Source organism: Centroberyx affinis, unplaced genomic scaffold (genome assembly GCF_046629955.1).
Source record: "Centroberyx affinis isolate AG114_WGS23_722 - 3 ecotype Tasmania unplaced genomic scaffold, CSIRO-AGI_Caff_v1 ptg004364l_1, whole genome shotgun sequence".
Classification (NCBI taxonomy): Eukaryota; Metazoa; Chordata; class Actinopteri; order Beryciformes; family Berycidae; genus Centroberyx; species Centroberyx affinis.
In genome coordinates this window covers 153,346-177,500 of record NW_027282059.1, presented here as the reverse complement: position 1 = coordinate 177,500, position 24,155 = coordinate 153,346, and the positions used below count along the sequence as shown (strand labels likewise).

General features: G+C 44.6%; 1 protein-coding gene across 1 annotated transcript in view; it reads left to right on the top strand.

Moving 5' to 3' along the window:
* The window catches only part of LOC139664748 (GDP-mannose 4,6 dehydratase-like), a 25,433-nt gene extending 2,884 nt beyond the window's left edge, over positions 1-22,549 (top strand). The window contains exons 3-4 of the mRNA XM_071543691.1: positions 21,490-21,558; positions 21,971-22,549. Of these exons, the coding sequence (XP_071399792.1) occupies positions 21,490-21,558; positions 21,971-22,033 (132 nt within the window). The 3' untranslated portion in view covers positions 22,034-22,549. The remainder of the gene's footprint in view (positions 1-21,489; positions 21,559-21,970) is intronic.
* The last annotated feature ends 1,606 nt before the right edge of the window (positions 22,550-24,155 follow it).

Sequence of the window (24,155 nt, the reverse complement as noted above, 5' to 3'; positions counted from 1 at the left end):
AGCGCCCCTTTGCTTGCGCTTTGGCCCGGCAAGATTAGAGCTGAGATCCAGTTGAGTGATGGTGGAGGATTAGCGAGGAGGCCCTGCTGACTGACTGTTGAGGGGAGGGAAGGACCAGTCACACACCTGGGCCTGTACTCTTTGTGTCTGTCTGCTTACTCATTCACGTTCCTAACCCAATATCCAAACTGCAAGCAACTCCACAAACTGGTTAACAGAGCTGCTCTATCCATGAGTCTGAGGAACTGAGGCGAGTCAGCCAGCGGTGACTCGTCGACACTTTGTCAGCCAAGAAACAGTAAGCCGCAGTTTAACTTTTGGGCAGCATTTGTTAGGAAACAATTCTGCACCAGCAACGCCATATCTCCCATCTAATACAACACCATTGCTACTGCAGATGGATGACTGTTTGAATACGTGGGCACAAGGAGGGGACAGTGTGTTTGCTCGCTATGTGAGGACAAGGTAAGAATACTGATCCAGGAGAAGAGGTCTGGTCACATGACCATACAGGCTTCACTGTGACTTATGAGGCAAGATACTTAATACGTACATTTCTTGAGAATTGGCTCACACCCTGCAGAGGATGAGGCGAGACTGACGGATAGATATGGCTCATGCCAGTGTGTCTCTCAAACTATGCGCTGTGATCTTAAGTCGGTCACACGGGCGTTTCTTGTGGATTCAAACTTGGCAAGAGAGATGGTATGTGTTCATGAGCCTTGGTCCCAGGGTAGGACCACATATATTAAAATTTCTCTGTGGCTTTCCATGTTTCTATGTTGATAGTGTTTCTAAGTGCCCTGTTTGTTTACTAAATGTTCTAGGATGAAAACGTTGAAGAGCCCGTGGTTTCTGTTGTTTAGGATAGGTGTGGCTCAGAGAGAATAAAAAGTAAAGATCGTGGGGATAATGCCAAGAGCGATGGTTCAGTTACAGTGCATAATCTCTCTCTGCTCTCTCTCACTGTCTCTCTGTGTTTATGGTGGGGTTTAAAGGGAATGAAGAGTGCTTAACCTCTGACCGCTTGAGACAGGAAGCGAGTGACACTGCGCTCACAGCTCAGCATTGTGTCCCTCCTCAAGTGGAAGTGGCTATCATCAAGAGTGTGTGTGTGTCCATTCATTACCGATTTAGCTGACTCAGCTGGCTCTTTCAATCTATCGTTTTCCTTTTTTAATTTAACAATAGGTGTGATATGTGAAGCTGTGTGTTTGCATGCATGTGGCTGTACGTGAGAGGAGGGTGTCCTCAGGCAGTCTGCTAATATATGTGTAATTCATCATTAGTCCTGTCAGTGTATGTGTCTGACATGAGCTCATTCATCTCCCCAGCCCCTCGGGACAGGAGGGAGCAACTGGGGGCAGGAGGTGAGGGGTGTTAAATGTGCAGGTGTGCTTCAGATTTTTTTTTTTTGGGGGGGGGGAATCAGTCTTATGGGTAACACATGTAGGGTTGCGTGTGTGTGTGTGAGAGTGTTTGTTTATTGGGTATATACATGGATACAAGACCCCCGGGCTGCAGAGGTAGCGTCGTGTTTGTCTGCGGTCATGGAAAGTTGTGTCGAGGCGCACGTAGCTGTTTTCCGGATGTGAAACGCGCAGGTTATAAAATAATAACGCTACCATTTTTTTCACAAGATGGATTAACTCACATGTGAAAGCAAAGGCACTGTGGTTTGAGGCTGTCAGTTATTCAGCCTGTCAAGGTTGTTTTGAATAAAGCTGTGGGCTGCACAGGTAGGCACAGTCAAACTACACCAACTGTGATGGCTGCTGTTTGTTTCCATTGTATTGGGTTTTTAGAGCTGTCAGTCAGAGGTGTCACCCTGTGGATTTCTGCCAGTGCTGAGGTTTGGCTCAGGTGAAGGTCCTCCTCTGACTGTGCCATAGCAAAGGTGTGTCCTACTTTATTATGCTCTAATGGTTATGATTACTTTTGGTTGCCAGGTAATATACCGTGGCTATGGATGTTGTTGGTGTAGTCAAATGGTTTCCTCTTCATGGTGGCTAGCCCGGTTCTCTCTGTGTGATTGGACCTTGGTGAGATATTCACTGGGATGGAACTGATCACCTGTGTGTGAGACATTTCTGTGTTTAGTCTACATAGTCCAGGAATAGGGCTAAAAGTGTGTTAAATCAACAGGACAAGGAAGAATTTGACTAGCAGCTGGACAAAAAAGAGTCTGTTTGAATTTGTTACATATAATGGATTATGTACAATAATCTTTTGTGTGTGTACGGATGTATGTGGTGTTTGAGAGAGACATGATTTAAACAGATATTTTGAAATGTATTTCAGTTTAGTTTTAGTTTTTAGATTTTCATTTCAGAAATATTTTCTTATTTATTTTTTTATTAATTTCAGTTTATGTTTAATCCAATAGCATAATCTGGCCGATACAGCAATTTTATGTGTCCAAAGTTTAAAAAAAAAAAAAAAAAGTCACCTTAAGATGTTCTTAATTTGGTATGGGAATTTTTAAATGGTTCTCTCCTTTCTCTCATTTTAGCTGAGACCAAATAGCTGAAACCTGAAATATTTATGTAAGATTTTTATTTGGTTTCAGTTAGTTTTGGAGGCTTGGATGTTTTTATGCCTAGATTAAGTCCTAGTTTGGACCTTGGTGTTTGTGTGTGTCTGTGCACAAGCATATACATGCGTGTGTTTGCGTGTGTGTCCATTTGTGTGTACGTGCTTGTGTGTCTGTGCTAATGCAGCTCGGCTGACATATTTCCAAGTTCATGTGTCGCTCGAGGGTATAAACTGCTGTGAGATGACTGACAGCTCTGTGGTTTTTCTCCAACCTCTCATGCAGAGGAGAGCTGGGTAGGAGGAGGAGGAGGAGGAGGAGGAGGAGTGGGGTGGTGATAAATGGGAAGTTGTCTCTCCATCTGTCTTTATCTCTCTCTCCCAATCCTCATTCGCATAACTCTTTCACTGTCGTTTTCTCAGTGCACCTCCTCACTCTGTCTGTCCTGCGTTTGTATCTGTGCCTCTATTGGAGTGATGCAACACGTAGTGGCTGAGTGAGTGCATAGGAATGCCCTTCCAGGCTAGATTATATTCCTTTAAGTGGAAGAACAAATAGATAGACAGTTGGACCCTCTCTCACCCGCTATCAACCCACTCAGCTGTAAAGACCAGAACCAGAAACACCTTACTTCCTTCACCCCGCCAAGATTAATGATTGAAACCGACGCTGTGACATCATCATCACAGTGATGGCACTATTGTGGTTCACACTGGTATGAGTGAGATGCTGTTCTTCTCAGCGGTTTGATTTGATTGACAGACCAGGAATCACGGGCTGAGGTTCCCATGCGTCATGAAATGCAAATGAAAGTTACCCTTCTTTATAGTCACGTACAAGCATTCCCCTCGGTGCAGTCATACACTTTCAATGTGAAATTACGGGCCCAGTTGTTTTAAAGATGCAAGTTTATTCTTGTGTAGCCCTAACAAACGTTGAAAGCAAAAGTGCTACATACCTCTGCTGCATGGGCCTGTGTGAATCAGAGTCTATTTATTATACACACGTGCGCGCATACGCAATACACACACTAAAATATACAGAGTTTATCATTCCAGGTTAAGGTTTATCTTTCCGTTCATGCAAAGAGAGGAGAGACACTGATCTGTGAGGTCAAATAAATCCTGGTCTTATCTTTTCTTTGACCCTGTGCAATATCCTGCTGCTGCGCCTACAGTCTCATGATTCTCCCATAGTGGACTAAGCATCAGATCACATGCTAGCAGGGCAGTCATTGGTGCAATCATTGATTATTTAATAGTATTTATAGCGGCTTTTTTTATCTGAACACTAAATCTCATTTCACAGTCATATCGTCATTCGAAGTTGCCCAGTATAAGAGTGTTGCCTAAAATGGAAATGGAAATGTTTGTGTTGGATGATCGAGATAAGATAGAATGTGAAATGAAAGCGTTAGCATGGCGTCAGAAAATGGCATGAATTGGTATACGTGACATTGTGTGGGTTGTGATTGCACCTGTGAGGTTTTGACAGAGCAAGAGCCCTACCTGTTCTCTGAATCCAGACTGAGGGTAAGAATAAAAGCTCTCACATCAACCCTAAAAATAGCCCTGTCAACATACCACACTTCAGCATCTATCAACTGCAGAGTGGGTGTGTGTGTGTGTGTGTGTGTGTGTGCGTGCATGTGTGTGCGTGTGTATGTGAAAATCTGACGGCCTACCACTGAAAACTTCCTTCTTCGCTTTGGATATCTGTCATTCCAGCAGTCAGATGTGCGTAACAGAAGTCAGAAACACACTCACATACACAGTCTCGTACGTCATCGGTGCTCTCATCAGTGGATCCTGATCAGAAGCGCAGACAATGGCTCTAGTGATCCAGAGAAATAAATAGGAAGGTTGTTATGGTAACCTTTATGACTGTTGACAAGGAGAAGCAACCTGCCTGTTGAGGTCATCAACATGACAAAGACACACCTGACTGATCAAGCCACCAAATAATGTTTTGCATTGTTAAACTTAACTCCACCCTCGGATACTCTTACACTGTTGGATATCATCAGTTTATGATATATACATTCCTTGTTATTGTGCGATGAAGTGTTGTAACCTGCCTCTACTACTACAGTTAGTGATTTCCTATGTTTCCCAGAATGCCAGAAATTCAATTTACATCACCAGTAGCTGCTTCTCATCAGTCTAAAAGTGTTTAAGTCTGGATTTGTTCTTTATTGCTAGATGCTACAATATGTCTTAGCTATTCAGCTAAGCAACAGTGTTATAATTTTGTCAACCAAAGACTTGGTTTCCTACTAGCATTTAAAAGTACCATCGTTTGTTTTCATTTTCTGCCATCAGTCACTTTTGTAAGAGTGAGTTAAATGTGGATCTCATTTTGGAATGAAACTTGCCATATCCTATATTCTAGTTGTAGGATGATGCAAACGGGCGGAGCAGCACGACCACAGAAGTGCAGCATGCATGTAAAAAGTGGTTCTACTTTTATAGCTGCATCTCAGTGTTAGTCTAGGTCAGCGCAGGGCAGATACAGGTAGACTGGAATGGAAGTAAACACCATAAGGTCTACTTTGGTTGATTTGGCTTGATTCCAGCAACAGCCATGTGTCCTGTCAAAATGCCCTTAGTTAAGCAAGACGCTGAACCCTTACTCGCTCACTCAGTCTAAGTTCTTCTGGATAAGAGCCTCAGCTAAATGACTAAAATATAAAATCCTGCAGGGCAAGCAGGGCCCTTCGTTTGGAGGCCAGGATGGTGTCTTTTCTCAGGCTCCGTTGAACCAAAGCTGGTTGACGGGAGTGAGAAGCCCACTCCTGGTGCTGGGTTTCATTTTCCCCCACGCTGGCGGCCTAGACCTCATAAATCCATTCCCAGGACCCTTGTAGCGCTGTCTCCACACACACTGAGTTTTGCAGTTTCTCTCCTCTTGATTGGATGTAGAAAAGACATGCTGTGTTTGGGTGGCTGTCAGGTGTCTCTATTTTGACCCCATCTTACCTCCATGCCACTTACTGCATTTTGCTTCTAAATTTGCAGAACACAGTCACACTCGCATACAAGGCAATACACAAATGCACGCAGTCACATACACACACACACTCACACACACACACACAGACAGACAGAGTGAGAGAGATATTGCAGAGACCACCTTGTCATATCCCGCTATCAAGTAAATTCTTCATCCTAACAATGAGAAAAACAGGTATTGCCCTGCTTTTTTCCCGTGCGTATGTGTGCATACACGTGTGCGCTGCTGACATAATGGCTTATGGCAGGCAGTAACTTTTACACCTCTGTCCCTGTGCCCCAGAGAAGATTTTAACAGTAGGTCTGTTTGTTGTGTAATATCTGCTGCTTAATGGAGCCTGAAATATGGCGGCTATTTCAGAGTTTCCCAGTATTAGGTTGGAATTCTCTTTCCTCTCCAGGCATCTTGACAGCGAGGCCATTCACAGCATTGGAGGCTCCTCTATAGGCATTTTATACTTCTTAATGGACTCTGCTTTCATTACAGGGCTTCTACAGAAGTAATCAATCAGAGACATTGACCTGCCAAGACACTGACCCGCTAAGTGTGTTGGACTGAATTCATAGACTCTGATTGCAGCAAGGTAGTCTGAGGTATTCACCTTCATAATGTCGATTTTTATTTAGTTAAAGACAGCTTTGGACAACGCCGCCCTGTGAGGTTGGTAGGGACGGACTGAGTGGCCATTACTACCCTGCTTTATGTCTCTGGCAGTCTTGTGGTGTGAGTTAGAGGCCGGGGGTGGAAGCCAGGGGGTTGGGTAGGACTGCTGGCTAGCTGAGGTGCTTCTTCTCTGGGCTGCGGCAGAGAGACCTCTAGCTGAACCGCAGCCGTTTGGATGGAGAAGTGCTGAGGCAGCATTCTGGGCCCATTTCACTGGGTGGAGTTCCCATACTGTACTATAGGTCTTAAAAAGAGACGAGGTGGCGGTGGGCTGTGAGCCAGTTTATGACTTTATTATCGTACTAACATCATAGTTCCCACATCCTTCAACTCAAATTAGACACACATTTATCAAGTATCATTTTTTTTTTTAATTTATATTCAACACTTGTTTCTCAGCGGCAATATTTGGTACCAGCATCTGTGATCCATTTGGCGCTTAATGTGTCATGAATTAGTCGACATATTAAAGGCCATGTGTTGTCTGTGTTTCGGCCTGTCATAGTGGGTGTCAGTGAGCAGACTGAGTTCCAGGATTCCTCAGATTCCTCTCAGTAGAAGCCAGTGATAAGGAGAAACGCAAGGTAAGGAGGCCCTAGCGCTCTGACAGCAGTTTGCCGTGTTGATGGATTGAGGTGAACGTTTGAACACCAGACAGACATAAAGAACCAAACGGCTTTTATGAGCAGCATGATTTATCCTCCGAACAAGCTTTGTCGAGTTCGCCGGCTAAATTTATGGCACTTGACACACGAAACGGGCTATCAGCGCTGAGTTTGGATGTTTGGCAGGGGCCCACGGTACTTTCACACAAAGGAAGCATGAAATATTAGCATTATTTTAAAAGGTTTCCGTATATTAGGGAGGAATTGGGTGTCCTTTCCAAGACGGTTCACAGTAAAGCCATTCACGTTCCCTCACCTGGAATTCTGCTCTGTGGAAGGATCGCTGGCAGCAGGGCTTTGCTCTGCTCTGGCTGGAAAATGATAGGGAATGATAAAAGACAAGATTGCAAAAGTTGTTGCTCATTTTCACTCATTGAAATTTGTCAGTAGTTCAGAATATCAATATATACAGTACAGCTTGTCAGGCAGTTTCCACAGTTATTTAGGACTGTTTTTAAGCGAATAAAATCTCAGAAACGATGTTGCACTCAAATAGTTTTTCTAAAGTAGTTTTTTGTTGCATGTTGTTGCAAGTGAGTCACTCATACAGCTGCTGTCCAATGAAAACCTTTTATCTCTAAAAAAAGTGAACTTTTTAGAAGTTGACAAACGTTGACTGATTTTCTATTTTCATGCACCTTTGAAAACATAATACAGCATTTGAAGTGTTTTATGAATCCTGTGGACATGAAACGTCCTCAGTGCTTAAAAAGCAATAAAAACATTTTAAAAAACGACATAATTCCATGGTTTTCACACTTCACCATTAGTGCGAGGACCCTGTTGTATCTCTTTTACCTTCATCTCAGACGTCATGGCGATGAGAGGTGGGGTTGATGTGTCGCCATGGTAACGCCCCCTCTACAGTTGGGCAGTGTGTTCGTCATCTCTGCACTCACATTTCCATAGGCCTGCTTATCTGATGCTGGCCAGTCAGGTTCCTGACTTCCTCTCTGCTAGTGTACACTATCCCTCCCTCTTTATGAAGCCATTCTTTTTTTTTCTCTCTCTCTCTCTCTCTCTCTCTCTCTCTCTCTCTCTCACTCACTCACTCACTCACTCACTCACTCACTCACTCACTCACACACACACAGAACAAGTGAGCAAATTAGCTATGAGCTAAATATACTTGAGTGTTTGTGTGTATGTTGTGATTGTAATGTGAGTATGGCTTGTGTGTGTGTGTGTCTGTGTGCGCGTGCGAGCGTGCATTAGTGTGAGAGGATGATTACCTGTCAGTTTTACTGACATTAAGCTCTTGCTTCTGTGTTTGGTTCAGACACAAACTGTAATTAAAAGGGATTATATACTGTAGGAACCACAACATAATCAAAAGCAGATTTGTGTTCAAGGAAACACACACACACACGCTATTCATACTCGCACTGTAATCACCATGCACCCACATACACATGTTAGATATGGGTGTAGTTTACTTTAGAGGATATGATAGGCTATGATTTAAGGTATAGCACCGCTGTCAGCTATGTGTAGATCATGTTGGGTGACTTGTTGACTAGTTTATCTTTTAATTGCCCACATGTATTATTAGTTGCTTTTCCTTGAGGGAGGTCATGACAGGCTCAGTGTTGCATCCCAGTAACCTGAGCCTCAACAGCACTAACACACAGGCTTTCACAGAGGGTGTAACGGAGACACACCAACACAATGACACAAAGAGGCCAGCAGTGTTTTAAACATGTCTGTAGACACGTCCCATTCTTTGTGTGAGTGGTCCCTGAGATCAGAGAGCTGTCTGTCAAGGGGACACTGAAATGGGTGCAGGGGTAGGAGGGGAGACCCCACTGTGTGTTTGGGAGAAAAGACGGAGGGTTTCCGACGGATACCACTCCCTCGCCACGCGTGAACTGATGTGAATTTAGGTGACAGGAGGCTTTAACCCCTGGGAAAGGATCTGGCAGGGAAAAGGGACGGAGAGGGCTGAAAAATGGGATTGACCCTTAACCCTCGGAGTCGGTAATGTGATCCTGGTATCTCTATTGTGGAGGGAGGTGGGGAGAAGGTCACCAGGGGAAAGGGAAGTTAGCAGCCACGCCACACCGCTGATTTGAGCTTCCCGTGGTCAGTGACAGTGCTACAACTGACATAGGCTTGGCACACACACACACAGACAAACAGTATATTGAAACACATGTAGTACAAGCAAATTGAATTTATGCGCACATGCATGCTTGCAGTCACAACTGGTATGCACACATACGCACACAATCCAGACAATGCAGTCAGAATCCTAAAATAACACATTGCCCTGCACAGCTGGCAGCAGGGATAGTCAGACTCTACCAGTGTGTCTTATCATCATTACGCAAAGCAGAGGTTTGTGGGTCAAATCAGTGACGGACGTCAAGTCTAACAGGTAGTATGACGAAATCACAGCTACTTTTGTTCTATAATCAGCCACCACTTGCATGCTTTTATCTTCTCATCAATCTGGTGTTTATTTTCTTTCTGCTCCTTCATTGTTCAACCCTAATTAGATTTCAAGAAAATATGAAAATGATAGAGAGCTTATCTAGCGAGAGCACTTATTCTAAAAAACGGCCAAACGTCACAGAGATCAATGGCCAAGAAGCATGCAAAACAGCCCGGGGTTGTTGCGTCATTGCTAACCTATTAGGATTTGAATAGTGTCATCGGAGGAGGGAATTAATTTTTTGATGCACATCTCTCCTCTTCTTCTCTTCCCCTTCTCAAAAATGCAAAAATATCCTTCATAACAAGTCATTTAGTCTTAAAATCTTGTTTTCTTTCACTTGTTCACACATATTTTTTCACTTATTTTAAGTAAAATAACATGTTTAGACTCGATGCTGGACAAAACTACTTGATATGCATATTTTTGCAGTGTATAGTCCATTTCCAAGTTGAAATGAGAACAAAAATGTGTGAGAAAGATTAGAGAACCAGGGCTAGGACCCAACAGCTTTTGTTCATTTTGCAAAACCCTGTTTAAAGGTGTCCGTTTTCCTGCGTGTAAATCTAGGACATTTTGTCGCTCCTCAGGAAGGGAAAGACTCAATCAGCTTTTACTAGGCTGAGCGGGGAGGTTGGGCGCTCTGTAGCAGACACTTGGTTTTACGATGATTTATTGTTTAATTGAGCTGACTCAATTGTTTAATTGAGCTGTCTTTGGCCGCTGGCCAAAGACTGGGTTGTGTAACGCCGCAAGTTGAGTGTGCTCACAGCCTTACCTGAGTAGATTAGACTAGACTGCACCATACAGAACTGTGCTCACTGTTTCCCTGGTGGCTTCTCTGAATAAGGAGCTCAGTCTGACAGTAGAGACGTGAAAGAGGACCGCTGGGCCTCTTGTCCCGAGGATTTTGTGCAGGAGCTTTAGTCTGTACGTGTAGGAGAGGGAAAGAGAGAGACACTGGATTGTGCGTGTGTGTGTGTGTATGTGTGTGTGCCTGGGAGTCTGGTATTTCCTGAAGGAGTTTCCTCCTACCGTCGGAGCGGAACCACCCTGGGCCCCTCAGCAGTCCAACCCACAGACTGACCCGGTACTGCTCCCTGAGAGAAAGAGGGAGAGAGGGAAAGAGAAAGAGAGAGTATGGAGCCACGTTAAGATATATAGGTGTGCGAATATAAAGGAGCATTGATAAGGATGGGGACAAACAGTAGAATAGGTTGTTATTAAGAGAGGAACGCGCGTCTATCCGAGCCAAGTCTCTGTGTCTCTGTGCTTCAGGCTGTAGGCAGCCATCCAGCGGACTGAGTGTCTGTTTGTCTCTAGGTAGCCTTTTTGCATACTCACTCCTCCTGACTTTGTGTGCGTTTGCCTGTGTTTGTACCCTGGTGTCAGCGGCGTGATGGATGAGCACGTCTTCAGCACCTTACAGTAATTCGTTGGCAGTGGTCTGACCCGGAGATAGTGAGGGAGCATCGGGGGATTGCGGGCCAGGATTCCTGCGCTATCAGCCTGCCTTATTCGGCACAGGGCCTGACGAGAGAAACCTGCCAGAGGAGGAGTAGGGAGAGGAGAGAGAGAGAGAGAGAGTGGGGAGGGGAGAGAGAGAGAGAGAGGCCTCCCTCCCTGAGCCCTGTTGACAGGGTGGGGGCTGTGGGTGAGGGGAGAAGAGGGGTGGGTTATGTCAGCTTGTGTCTTTGCCCCCTAGTCCCAGCTGGGCTTGATTACCCAGAGTTCTCCACTGAGCGGCTCCTCGGCACATGGCCGCCGGACTGTCAGATGCACAGAGGCTCGGCAGGAGAGGAGAGATGAGGAGGATCCGGCAGGCTCTCAGACCAAAGCCCCAGGCTGCACTACGGCCTTCTGCTCCCTTTGGAACTGCTATTAGATTTTTTAAGGGTTTTATGTCTTAACTTTTAGATATAAAGACGTGGAGCATTTTTAAACATCAAAATTTCATTGTCAAATTATTTGTGATACCATGGTATAATTGCCGTAAACAAGTGAGACCACGGTCAAGACGAGTGGCAGCCTCTATCTCATGCCAGCGGGATTGTTAGTGCTTCTCAAAATTAAGACTACATTTCCCATAAGCACCATTGCTTCCTGTCACAAAGAGGACGTTGCTACTTACTCCCTTAAATGCTTGTTTTTCAGACAAATATGAATAGTGAAGTTGATGCCTATGTATGACTTTCTTTCCAAAGCCTTTGCCTTTCCATCAAGGCAAAGGGCGGCTACTTTAAAGAATCTAAAATATTAGATAGTTTTGATTTGTTTAACACTTCCTTGGCCACTGCATAACTCAATTTGTGTTATTTCATAGTTTTGATGTGTTTACTATTATTCTAAAATGTGGAAAATTGTAAAATTAAAGAAAATGCATGTGTCCAAACTTTTGACTGGTAGTGTAAGCTAACATGAAGTTGAAACTGCTCTGGAACGACAGCGGCCTTCTTGTGTTTTGTGCCGTAAAGCAATCTTCCTTTGTGCTGTAAAGCAATCCAGCAGATCCCACGGAACATGACCCAGTAGCTCATAATGTAAAATGCAGTGTAGAGGTCAGTAGAGGCTGCCAGTCTTCTCACCGATGGTCTTGTTTGTTTACAGTAACTATGCTAATGTCTCAAAATTAATGAGGTAATGGTTTATTGATCTTAAAATGCGATACATACCACCTTTATGAACCGTTATGAACTTTTTAAGATTATTCCCCTGAATGGGATTGCCCTAATGGCCCAGTAATGAACAGGCCAATATGGACCAGAAACCTAAGGGTGTTTTTTGTATTTTTTGTTTTACCTTTGTTTTCCTGGCAGGATACTGTGGTTTTCCTCAGTCTGAAAGACCTACTGATAAATGCGGTCCACTCTAGATGATGTCACACTCTGCACAAATACTCCTCTAGTGTCTCTTGTCTTGTGGCGAGAGAGAAAACAGCAGGGGAGAGTAAGAGTTAAGAGGCTGAGAATGACAGGAAGGAAGGAAAGGAAAGGAGGAAAGTGAGTGAGGGATAGAGGTGTAGTGCTGGCACAGAGCGAGTCTCTGAGATTTTATGTGCGTCCCTGTGAGTGTGTGTGTGTGCGTGCGTGCATTTTGTGTGAGCATGTGTGTGTGTGTGTATCCATAGAGCAGTATGTTTATAAATCAGCGAGTCAGGCAGTGTGTCTCTTGCAGGGCTGGTGTTTCCTGCAGTGTAATCTGAGTCTCTGGTGGAATGTGTGAACCACATCCGACTCCACTCCACTCTAGCCCCCGACTCACTCAATATCCCACTGTAAACAACTGAATTCTGCCAGGGTTTTTGGAATAGTAACAGCACAGGTAGAGTCACACACCCGACCCCAAAAATAACAGAATTCAGGATATGCTGAAAAAGAATTGTGTAGTCGGGGAAAGGTTGTGTAGTCCGTGGTTTCATTCACGGTTTCTCTGTAGGTGTTTTACATAGTCTGCAGTAGTGTGCAATGAACTTCCACCTCTGCCACACACTACACTTTTTCATAGTGCATGTGTGTGTATGTGTGTGTATGTGTGTGTGTGTGTGTGTGTGTGTGTGTGTGTGTGTGTGTGTGCGCATGTGTCTGTGTGTGGTTTAGACTGAGGGGTTAATTGTAGTGTGACCTCTCTAATGTCTTTCCCTGGCTTGTTATCTTGATTGGGTAATTAATTCTTGGGACTGCTCTCTTCAGTCGCTCTAGTATTCACACACTCATGCGCGCACACACACACACACACACACACACACACACACTTTCGAACCCTCCTGAACTCAGGAGCCCCCACATTCCTATAACCCTAAGGCTGCTCCATCACATTACTTTTTCTCTCTCTCCTTTCCTCCCTCTCTCTCTCTTGCTCAATTTATTTCTTTTTCTCACTCAATCATTCTCTGAGCTTGTCTGTCGTTTTGCGCTCCCTCCAGCTCCTTTCCTTCCCACCTTCGCCTCACCTCCCTCCCTCCCTCCCTCCCTCCCTCCCTTACTCAACCCTGGTCTCTCTCTCGCTCCCTCCCCTCTTTGTGAATCGGTGGATTTGGGAGCATGCTCCGTCGGCGGGACTGAGTGGCCGCTTCCTCTGAGCGGCAGACGGCTCGCTGTTTTGCCTCGGCCTTATCACTCTATCACCAGCCAACAGACACAGAGAGAGAAACAGAGAGTTAAGCGTGAGGGAGTGAGTGAATGAGACTGACTTTTCTCTCTCGCTCTCTCTCTCTTTCTTTCACACTCAAACACACACACACACACACACAGGTTCTGGCTCTCCCTGTTTGGGCACGATGAGAACGGCAGATTATTGCGGCTGATAAGATGAGGAATGCTGCTAGGAGAGGAAACGCCATCCTGGAGGAGATATAGCCTATAGAAGACTGTTCCCTTGTCCTCCCAATATGTCACCCACCCCGCCACCACCCCTCCCTCTCTCTCTCTCGCTCTCCCCCTCTTCCACACTGGGGTGACAGGAGGGAAAGAAGGCAAGGGAGCAGGGATTGCGATCCGTTGACCCAGGACCGATGGGCATGCCCGTTCACGCCCCTCAAAGCTCTCGCTCTCTCTCCCTCTTTCTCTCCCTCTCTCTCTCTCTGATTGCCTGGTTTTCTCTCTTTGCACTGCTCTCCCTCTCTTCCCCACTCTAGCTATCCCCGTCGTATTCAATTCATTGGAGTTATTGGCATGACTGTTTGTCATAAACAATATTACCAAAGCAGTTTACAAAATGTGGATTTTCAAACATCTACACACAACAGCAAGCCATATCGAGATGATTATTTGTTTGGTTTGAAAACAGTAGTAGTCTGCATAATCATCAATATCTGTTACAAAATGGAGAACATGTTGTTATAGAAACCATTCAGCAGCCTGTAAAAGCATATCAGACATTGTAGTAACCACTGTGTGTATGTCTGTGTGTGTGTATGCATGTATGTCTGCATTCCTGTGTGTCTGCTCAGAGAAGTATACTAAATCTTTGAATGGCTTCGCTCTCATGCACTTGCCTGTAGGGTGTGCATGTAGGGTGTGTGTGTGTGTGTGTGTGTGTGTGTGTGTGTGTGTGTGTGTGTGTGTGTGTGTGAACTCCCAGCATTCAGTTTACCCCAGCGCTCACTCGTTTTGCAGTGAACGAAAAAAAATGAGATATGGCAGATGAGAAAGATGGAGAAGGGAGGCGGCTGTATGTTAGCATGTTAAGAGAGCAGTTGAGGTGAGGGGGAGAGAGAGAGAGAGAGAGAAAGAGAGAGAGAGAGCGACTAATAAATTGTGTGTTGGGAGCTAAGAGCTGCAGACAGCAGGCTTTGTGTGGAGCTCTAGTGGAACCACCTCACCTAACCCTGACTCCAACAACACCGAGAGCACAGCACACATATCCTCTGTGTGTGTGTGTGTGTGTGTGTGTGTGTGTGTGTGTGTGTGTGTGTATGCACGCACACGTATGCCTGCCTCTGTGTATGTATTCATGTTTGTGCCCTATATCCCTCAGCCATAACTCATCTCTCTGCATCTCCAGCTCTCTTTCTCACTCCCCCTCACATCTCACATCTCTCTGTCACCTGTGGCAAAACAGCTCTGGAAATGGGGGCTGGTATGTAGCCTATGGAGTATGTATGTATTTGTGTGTGTGTGTGTGTGTGTGTGTGTGTGTGTGTGTGTGTATGGGGGCTAGTGGGTGACTGAATGCAGATTGTTCGTGTGATACAGGCCAAGGCTAGGGCACTTTTTTTTTCTTCTAATGTCTTCCAGCCTTCACACAAACACAATATTGACCGCACATTATTGGCTACATTTTATTTTCTCCAGCGTTCACACAAACAAACACAGATCAGGGTTCGCACTGTGGCTCAGTATGAAAAGTCCAATACAGACAGTATGTGTCTCAACACTTAGAGCACTAGAAGCCACAGCAATCATCATCAGTACCTAAACACTGAGGACGGGGTGTCAAAGCCCAGACAGGTCCCTCAGTGCATTGCTTAGATTACACAACAATTAAGATAAGGCTAGATGACATCCCCCCCCCCCCCCCCCCTCTCTCTCTCCGCTCTCTGCGCTCTCCCTCTCTCTTTCTTTTTGTAGTGTGGATTGTAAAGAATGTTGTTTAAAGAAGGGAAATCATGTTCAGCTTTGATGTCTCCTGAAATATGAAACACCCAGAGGCTGATAGAAATACTAAACACACACTGCACACATACACACAAACGCACGCACACAGACACTCACACACACATGCGCATGCACACACACACACACACACACAAGCTGTATTATACAAAACTTTTTATTTTACACAAGCAATACAAACAGACTAAACGTTTCACTTTTCACTCAGAATGACTTTATTGCACAGTTTCTGTTTGACCTCAGCAGAAGTGAGCAGTCACCTGAGGCTCCCTCTTTCTCTCCCTCCCTCTTTCCCTCCCTCCCTCCCTCCCTCCATCTCTCCCTCTCACTCACTCTCTCAGTCTCCAGCTTTCTGCTGACTCCAGGAATTATGATCTGTTTCCCGTCCGCAGGAATAATAGAATACAGGAGGAGGGGAGGAGGGGGATCCATGACCCCCCTCCACCACCAACAGCCCTGTGGAACAGTAGTGAGGAGTCCAGCTCCACTGTGGTTATCGGTGTGTGTGTGTGTGTGTGTGTGTGTGTGTGTGTGTGTGTGTGTGTGTGTGTGTTTGAGTATGCATATGTGCGTGTACATCCAGATGTGTGAATGTGTGATATTTTCCTCTTCATTTCCATAAACTTCACACATTAAGAGATTATACTTGGACACACACACACACACACACACACACACACACACACACACACACACACACATAGACAGACATACAGATATACACAATCACAAAGTTGGCCTCGATTAATGACCATTAATCTGCCCCCTCCTCTGGTTATCTTGACAGTAAGTGCCTCACATGCACAACTGTGTGGCGGGCTGCGGATCTCAGCAGCACTGCCAGCGCCTCTGGGCACTTAGTGCTATCGGCAGTTAGATCCAGCCGCTCAAGTGTGTTTAGAGTGTGTGTGGAGTGTGTCCTCAGCCGCGTAAATATTTATCACACGGCTCCCCCAGGAATTTTAATGAGCACTGATGGAGAGCAATCATCACAGCAGAGGCGGCGGGGGGGTGGGGGGATAGAGAGAGAGAGTCAGAGAGAGAGAGAGATGAAGAGATAATGTGAAATGACAAGACCGTCAAGTCGTTTCCAGGAATGTGATGTTTTGGTTTTTAAAGCGCTCGACTCTTATTCTTTTCCAATGGAGATTCCCATTTTCCTGCTTCCCCGCAAATTATTTCCTGCTTTTTTTTGCGTTGTCCTTCTACAAATCAAGACGTTCACTCGTGTAAAATCCGAGGCTGTCATTTCTGTGTGTGTGCGTGTGTGTGTGTGTGTGTGTGTGTGGTTTGCATGCACGTCAGGGTGACAGGGCCACCCTTTAGAGGTCACTTAACACATTGTGTGCAGGCCAAGCTGCATGGGGAGTCAGGGAAGGAAACCTGAGCTATAACTCACACAGCTCTCTCTCTCTCTGTGTCTCTCTCTTTTACTCACTCTCTCCCTCTCTCTCTGTCTCTCTCTCTGCCTCTGTCTGTTCTCTCTCTGTCTATCTTTATTTATCTCTCTCTTTTTATCTGCCTCTCTTTCTCTCTCTCTGTCTGTCACTGGCTAACAAAATGTACACATCTCTCTCTCTCTCTCTCTCTCTCTCTCCTCTCTCTCTTTCGCTCTCTCTCTCACACAGACAAACACAGTAAGGCACATACACTGGAAAAACACGCCAATCCTGACCTTTGACATCTGGCTGGGAGGGGCTAATACTGTCCTAGAATGCTAGAGACACCCCACCTATCTCTCTCTCTCTCTCTCTCTCTCTCTCTCTCTCTCTCTCTCTCTCTCTCCCTCGCTCTCCTTATATCCATCCCTCTTTTTTCATTCCTCCTCCCTCTGAAACTGGGGGCCTTTTATGTTTAAAAGGAAGTGAGAAGTAGAGGCGATGCTGGCGGAGGTGCGGTAGAAATTGACCAGTGACAGATTTGTGACTCCGGCTCTGATGGCGAGGAATGACGGAGCCGGCTGTGAGCGTATCCCACCTGCACACACACACACCCACACACACACACACACACTGGCTCACACACCTGGCCACACAGTGAATGTGGCAGTCTCCATGCTCCTGCAGACAGATCACCCAGTGGAATCGGGTTTAGAGGAACCACTTTTTTCCTTTCGTTGCTTTCTTCGTGTCCCCATTACTGTCGTAATCCCGCGGTGCACTTGAGTATAAAAAGCCCAGGATCAGGGGTGGGTTCATCCGTCCAGCCTTACCGAGGTCAAAGGTCAGAACATCTGGGTCTGGTCGGAACATCTGGGTCTGCCAAGGGACAGCGGGGACCGTGGGCTCCAGCCTCTCCCGCCGTTCTCTGCTGCTTTATCGGATTTTGTTTGATGTCTCCGTATGTGCAGCCTCATGTCCACTACTGTACAAATACCAGAGACGCTGCTACTGGACTTCCAAAACCACATCACAGTCTCCCAGCATGCAACCCTCAGAGAGAGAGAGAGAGAGAGAGAGAGAGAGAGAGATGAGAGTTGTTTTCATGAGAACGTTTGATCTATCTCCCATAAGTGGGAGTGTGTCCAATAGGAAAAAAAATATTTAGAGAAAACTTTAGCATCGTCTTTAAATATCCCTACATATTTAGAATTAGGCCATACATTGTGTGTGAACGAAATGTGCATGCATACGTGTGTGTGTGTGTGTGTGTGTGTGTGTGTGTGTGTGTGCTGATGCAGGTTTGTATTTGTGCCTTTATGTGTTCGGGGTTCGCCCCGGTGCACTGTGTGATTTATTGACCGGCCTTGCAGTGATACCAGAATTCCTTAGCGTTAAATGCCTGCTCTGAGTGCCTTTAACTGCCTGCGTGCTTTATGGACCGTGATCACACACTATACGTCTCTTACTTTTATATTTTTAAGGATTATTTTTATGGCTTTTCTTCTTTATTAGATCGTACGCAGTGGAGAGTGGCAGGAAAGATGGAAGAAAGGGAGAGAGAGGGAAAGGTATGCCACATAGTTGCCGAGCAGGTCCTGAAGTCAAGACGTTGAAAGTATTAGCAAAGGAGTGTCAATGGATCCTCACCTTTAATGGGGAAGAAGATGATGATGGAGGTGGTGATAATGGTTAATAGTAATAGCTGGTACAAATAGGACATCATAATATAACATAAAATAACTCTCTGTGTCTCCAGACTCATTTGAGGCCACAAAAGGAAACGTATATTTATCTCCATTTTGTCAAATTTGGTTGACGTATGATGTCTGTTTGTGCAGATGCCGTCTCATTTCATTCCATGCGATATATTTCCACTTCTTTCACCATAATAGCTGGTGTAGTTCCTACCCATAGTTCCTACCCATAATGCACAGCATCATATAGAGACTGTAAACAGTGCTCACTAATAATAATGACCTGTTAGTGAGTTGTTATGTACTCTCCAAAAACGTGAGAGACACGTTTTGTCACGGCTAATTTTCAACTTTCTTATACTAGTTGTTGTTATTATCACTGCTGCATATTTTCAGACATGGGCAGAGCGCTACTTTAAACAGGATGTACCACAACGTTGGGTTCGGTTCCAAATCGGATCCATATGAAGATTATATTGTGCCCCCATCTGTTAGTAGTTCATGTTGAATTATTCGCTACATGCTCTGTTTGGGGTGAGTTGACTTGGCCGCAGAACGCTCTTGTTAGCAGTTTTGAAGCAGCTTTTATTCCACTGAGCGGCGTGAGCGGCTCGGCAGATGGATGCGAGCGTGAAAGAGAGTGAGACCGTCTGTCACCTGCAGAAGTCCTGGTTGAAAAAGAGCAGGTATCGGATTAAAGTCCTGGATGCTGAGCCGTGCGGTTGTACGGTGAGACTGCAGACATAGCAAACAGTCTCATTTCAACAGATGATTGAGATTTCACGGGCCAGACGTGATGATGATGATACAGGACAGAACTGCTGCTGTGGTGCTTCCTGTGTCTGGGTCTCTTGAGGATTTGTAATTGGTCAGCGGAGGGAGCATGTAGCTGAATTCTTATTGTTGCCACTGCTGAACTCAAGAAGACATAATATGTGTGTGAGTAGTAATAATCGGCCTTCATGTGAGGGGCTGTTTTATATTATACAGTTACATCATAAATGTACATGACATTTCCTACGATGTACGTAATGACGTGCTGTATGAGAGGACATGTGTCACATGAGTTTCGAATCAGTTTTAGGTGTTACTGAAGAATTATCAGCTTTAACACTCATCTTCAAGCCCGCTGCAGCGTTCGTGACAAGACCAGCCGATGTTACTTTCATGCAGGCTGAGAAATGTTCTCCATTACAAAGCATAATCAATATAATTATGGAGCAAGTGGATTATTTAATGTAATTATGGAGTAAGTCACCATATAATAATTACATTCAGCCCCATGATGAATTATGTCCATTGCTGTAGGTAATTAGTCTGAAAATGTTTCCAGTTATAGCTCTGGAGCCAAAAGCGAATGTGAGTAATGTACAGTGCTATTCACATGAGAATGAGCTGTTTGTCTGGCTATTACAGAGGGAGAAAATGGGGTGTAGCTTTCATCTGTTGGCTCATACTGTATGTAGACCATGTGAAGTTAAAAGGTGGCTCTTAGAAATCCATTCACCCGGTACTGAACCAAGTATTCAGCTGTGTCCCAATAATATCGAAATGAACCTGCGACAAAGTTGGGAGACAGAAACAGAGAAGCACTGTGTGTGCCTGTACATGTTCGCTGTGTGTGTGTGTGTGTGTATGTGCAGTGTGTTTGCCTTTGTGTGTAATCAAAAGAAAGAGGGGGGGGTGCTGCTGTGTGATTGAGTGCTGTGGAGGCTCTCTGAGATGTGGGTCCCTGCTCTCTAAAAGACTGAACTATGCATGGCCCACCGTGGCGCTAAGACACGCCAGTGCTGCTGTGAGCGTTCCACTGTAATAAGATCACCCAGAAAAGACATTTTCAAGAGGTCTGATAAAACAGTACTCTCTTTTGATATCATTGCAACCTCCATGCAGAGGGAGAGAGAGAGAGAGAGAGAGACCGGCATGTAAGAAGTATATGCCGGTCTCTCTCTCTCTCTCTCTCTCTCTCTCTCTCTCTGAAGAAAGAATGCACCAAAGTGATTATTGCATTAAGGATCTCTAAAAAAAAAAAAGAAGAAAAAAGACATATAAGAAATAAAGCAAAACGGAAATCTTTGTTGTCCGTTCTTCAAAAGGACTTCACAGGATTGTTCATTGGCTTGTTAAAAGCTTCGTGATAACAGCACATATCAGTTGAGAAAAGACTCCGCAGTATCAGGTTTCACCAGAATGTTTTATTAGACCACTTGAGGCCCACATATGTATTTCTGACACAAACCGTATAACTAATGCCTCAGAGACGACTGTTAAAATAAGGAGAGAAAACAGGAGTGAGAAAAATGGAGATGGAAAGTGGGAACGAGAAGGCGGGGAGAGAGAGAGAGAGAGAGAGAGAGAGGGAGAGAAAGGAAGCATTAAAAAAAAAGAAAGACATACAGGGAAAGGATTTTTTTTTTCCAAACTGTCTCTTTGGTGGTCTCAAGCAGGGTCTCGCTGGATCTTGAACCCGGTGCAAAACACAACAGGGGAAAAAGAGTAAGGGGTGGAGGATGGGGTGGAGGGGGGTCCTGGGCTGGGGGTTACACCACCAGAGTCCCACAATTCATCATGCTCTGGCACCGACGGGGGCTGTCTGGACAGAATGGTGGTGGTGCGGGGGGTGGAGGGGAGAGTCTGGGATTGATGGCCAGCGAGACTCCGTGACCTCCCTTTCCCCGAGAGAGGAGATGTGTGTGTGTGTGTGTGTGAGACAGAGAAATCATAGCCCTCCGTCCCATGCATCCTGGTGAAGATGTCAAGTTGGATAGCGGGTGGAACGCAGTACATCTTTATATCAGGAGGGGAAGCTCCACCGGCCGCTGCGTGGCTGCAGAGTTAACTGGCCTTCTCTAGTGGCCATCAAACATGACTGATGAATTGTTTTTCCTTCTCCCCCCTTCTTCCCCTCTCCCTTTCTCTCTCTCTCTCTCTCTCTCTCTCTCTCTCTCTCTCTCTCTCTCTCTCTCTCTCTCTCTCTCTCTCTCTCTCTACAGGACTACCTACAAGGTGACAGCACTAAGGCACTTCAGAAGTTGGGTTGGAAGCCAAAGGTGACTTTTGAGGTGAGTGTCGCATTTTACTCTTGTTATAAAATACACCTGGCTAATATTGCAGTATACATGTATTTGTTATATTTGTACTACCAAAATAGGTCTTAGTGTGTGTGTGTGTGTGTTTGTGGAAGGTGTTAAGCAATATGCCCATCTTCATTAATGTTACTTTATTAAGTCCTACCTTTGTGTTAAACCACAATGTTATAAACAAAGCAGTTTAATTACCATATCTGATTACTTGTGCAAAATGCTCCTAGAGTCAATGAATGTGTCCAGTGTAAATCCCAAATTAAGTTTTGTTGCATTTAGCCTATGCAGGGCCACATTTTTATACCTGTGATTGCAGATGGCAGCCTTTTTAAAAGCACATCTTCTTTATAATCATGAAGTGTTTACTTGTGACCCCGGTGTCCCTGTACAGGAGCTGGTGAAACAGATGGTGGATGCAGACATCCAGCTAATGAAGAAAAATCCAAATGCCTAAGGCCAAATCTGTCCATCCAATGAGGAAATATTTTTAAGCACTCCAGTGCTCTGCGACTGAGTCCCAATGGTGGAAGAAATACACCTCTACTTTTAGTATTGGTCACCTTGCTTTTCTAAATGAAGTAATTATGTCCTTTGTACTTTATGGTGAGGGAGTTTAGGCCTAACCATTCGATGCCTTTGTGTCTTTGTGTCATTTTTCTCGTAACATAATATTGATTTTATTTTACCGTCAGATAGCGATGATGCCTTTTACATTTCAGTAGTCATCATGTGATAATGTATAATCTCTAAACTTTAACGGTTTATTTATATTTATTTGTTTTCATTGGATTATGGATTGAATGCGTTTGACCTGGATGTCAAGTTGCAATTCGTTCTCTCAAACAATGAAGTAGCAGCATATACAAATAAATATTACCATTAAGATTTTATCGTTTGTTGGAAAATATAATAATATGTTTATTTTCAGCAGACATTTAAATCAACATGCAAACATTTTTTTGGTATAATAAAGACTGATCTTTTTACATGCTGTTTTGGTTTTGTTGCTTTTTTGTTTTGTTTTGTTTTATGACGCTACACAAAGCATATGTTCACTGCAAACATGAAGAGGGACTAATATATTTTTTTCCTGAAATATTATTAACTACAACAGGAGCAGAAGGTTTTCTACCTAAATAATGGCTTTTGTAGGCCCTCAAATGAAAGTGAACGATAGCAGCAACCCAGTCCCTTTTTGAAATAAAGGTTTTATACATATATATGTTCGGCAGGGAAAAGTGTAAGTGGAGACGGAGTGTGTGCGGGGCCTGGTGCCAGGCTGCCCAGGTTGTGCAGAGGTCGGCTGGCTCAGCCCCCGTTATTTCCCTCCCCGTTGCTCGCTTCGGCTTTCCAGGGTTTTTATTTGCGAGCACACTGCCCTCTTTTATTCGGCAGGAAATGCGTTTTCCCCGGGCCCTGAATCCCACTCTGAAACGCCTCTTGTCTGCCTAGACGAGTGCAGTGCCCGGTCCAAATCCAAGTGCGCAATCACCGAGGCGCAGAGTGAGTGCGCAGCGCATGAGTCCCGACCACCTCTGTCCCTGACGCCTAACTGGAAAATGATGATGGGTTTATAGGCAGCGGACAGCAGATACACTGCAAAAACATGTTTATCTTACCAAGTCAGAGCATATTCAGACTTTAAGATGTTTTTCCCCTTAAAACAAGTTAAATATTTTGCCAGATAACTCCACTTGTTTTCAATGCAGTTTCACTTGTTTCAGGAATGTGTTGTAAACAGCGGTCAGTAGGCCTATCTCAGAACAAAGCAGAACAAAGCAGAATAAGGCAGATCACTCCACTAGATAATGACACTAGATTCAATAATAAACTTAAAAAAAAGATGTTTTGCTTGTTAAATTATTTCATCCCGACCTGCATTTATTTTTTTCACTTGTTTTAAGAAAAACACGATTTTAAGATTAGGTTAAATTACTACATGAAATGACTTTTTGCAGTGCTTCTTAATCTGCTGTCTGTGAAAGGCTAAAACACGGATTATAAAGCAAGCAAATAGGCCTATTCTTATAGCCATCTGGATTGTTGAATGTATAGGCTATAGTAATATTAATTAATTGTGGCGTTTCCTATTAAATAGGCCTACCATGTATTAGGAAGTTCTTCAACAAATCCAGAAAAGATAATTTAGGCCCATAATCCCATATCTTAATGACACGTCATATTGTTTTATTTTATGGTAGAAGCGGTTTGACATTCAATTTAGACGGAAAACTGAAGATCCCTGGAAAGGTCTGCAGACTGAGGCGGGTGGGATTGCCTCTATCTGTTTTAAGACAACACCTAGGACATTTAAAGTCGCTGTGTGATCGTCATGGACAGCGCTGCGTCTGTGTGGACTCCAAATTGGAAACAGATGTTGCTTTGAGGTTGGCCCCTGAAACCCGGCTGAGAGCAAAAAACACGTTTCCACTGTGCCGCGCTGCTCTGCACAGAGCCTCACACAGGTGCACTGGTGCCCGCAGCACTGCCCGAGGGAAAAGGGCTAGTCATCCTATGATTAGTTTTAGAAAAATTAAATATCAGAGGAAGACTTTTACATGTCATGGAGCTACAAT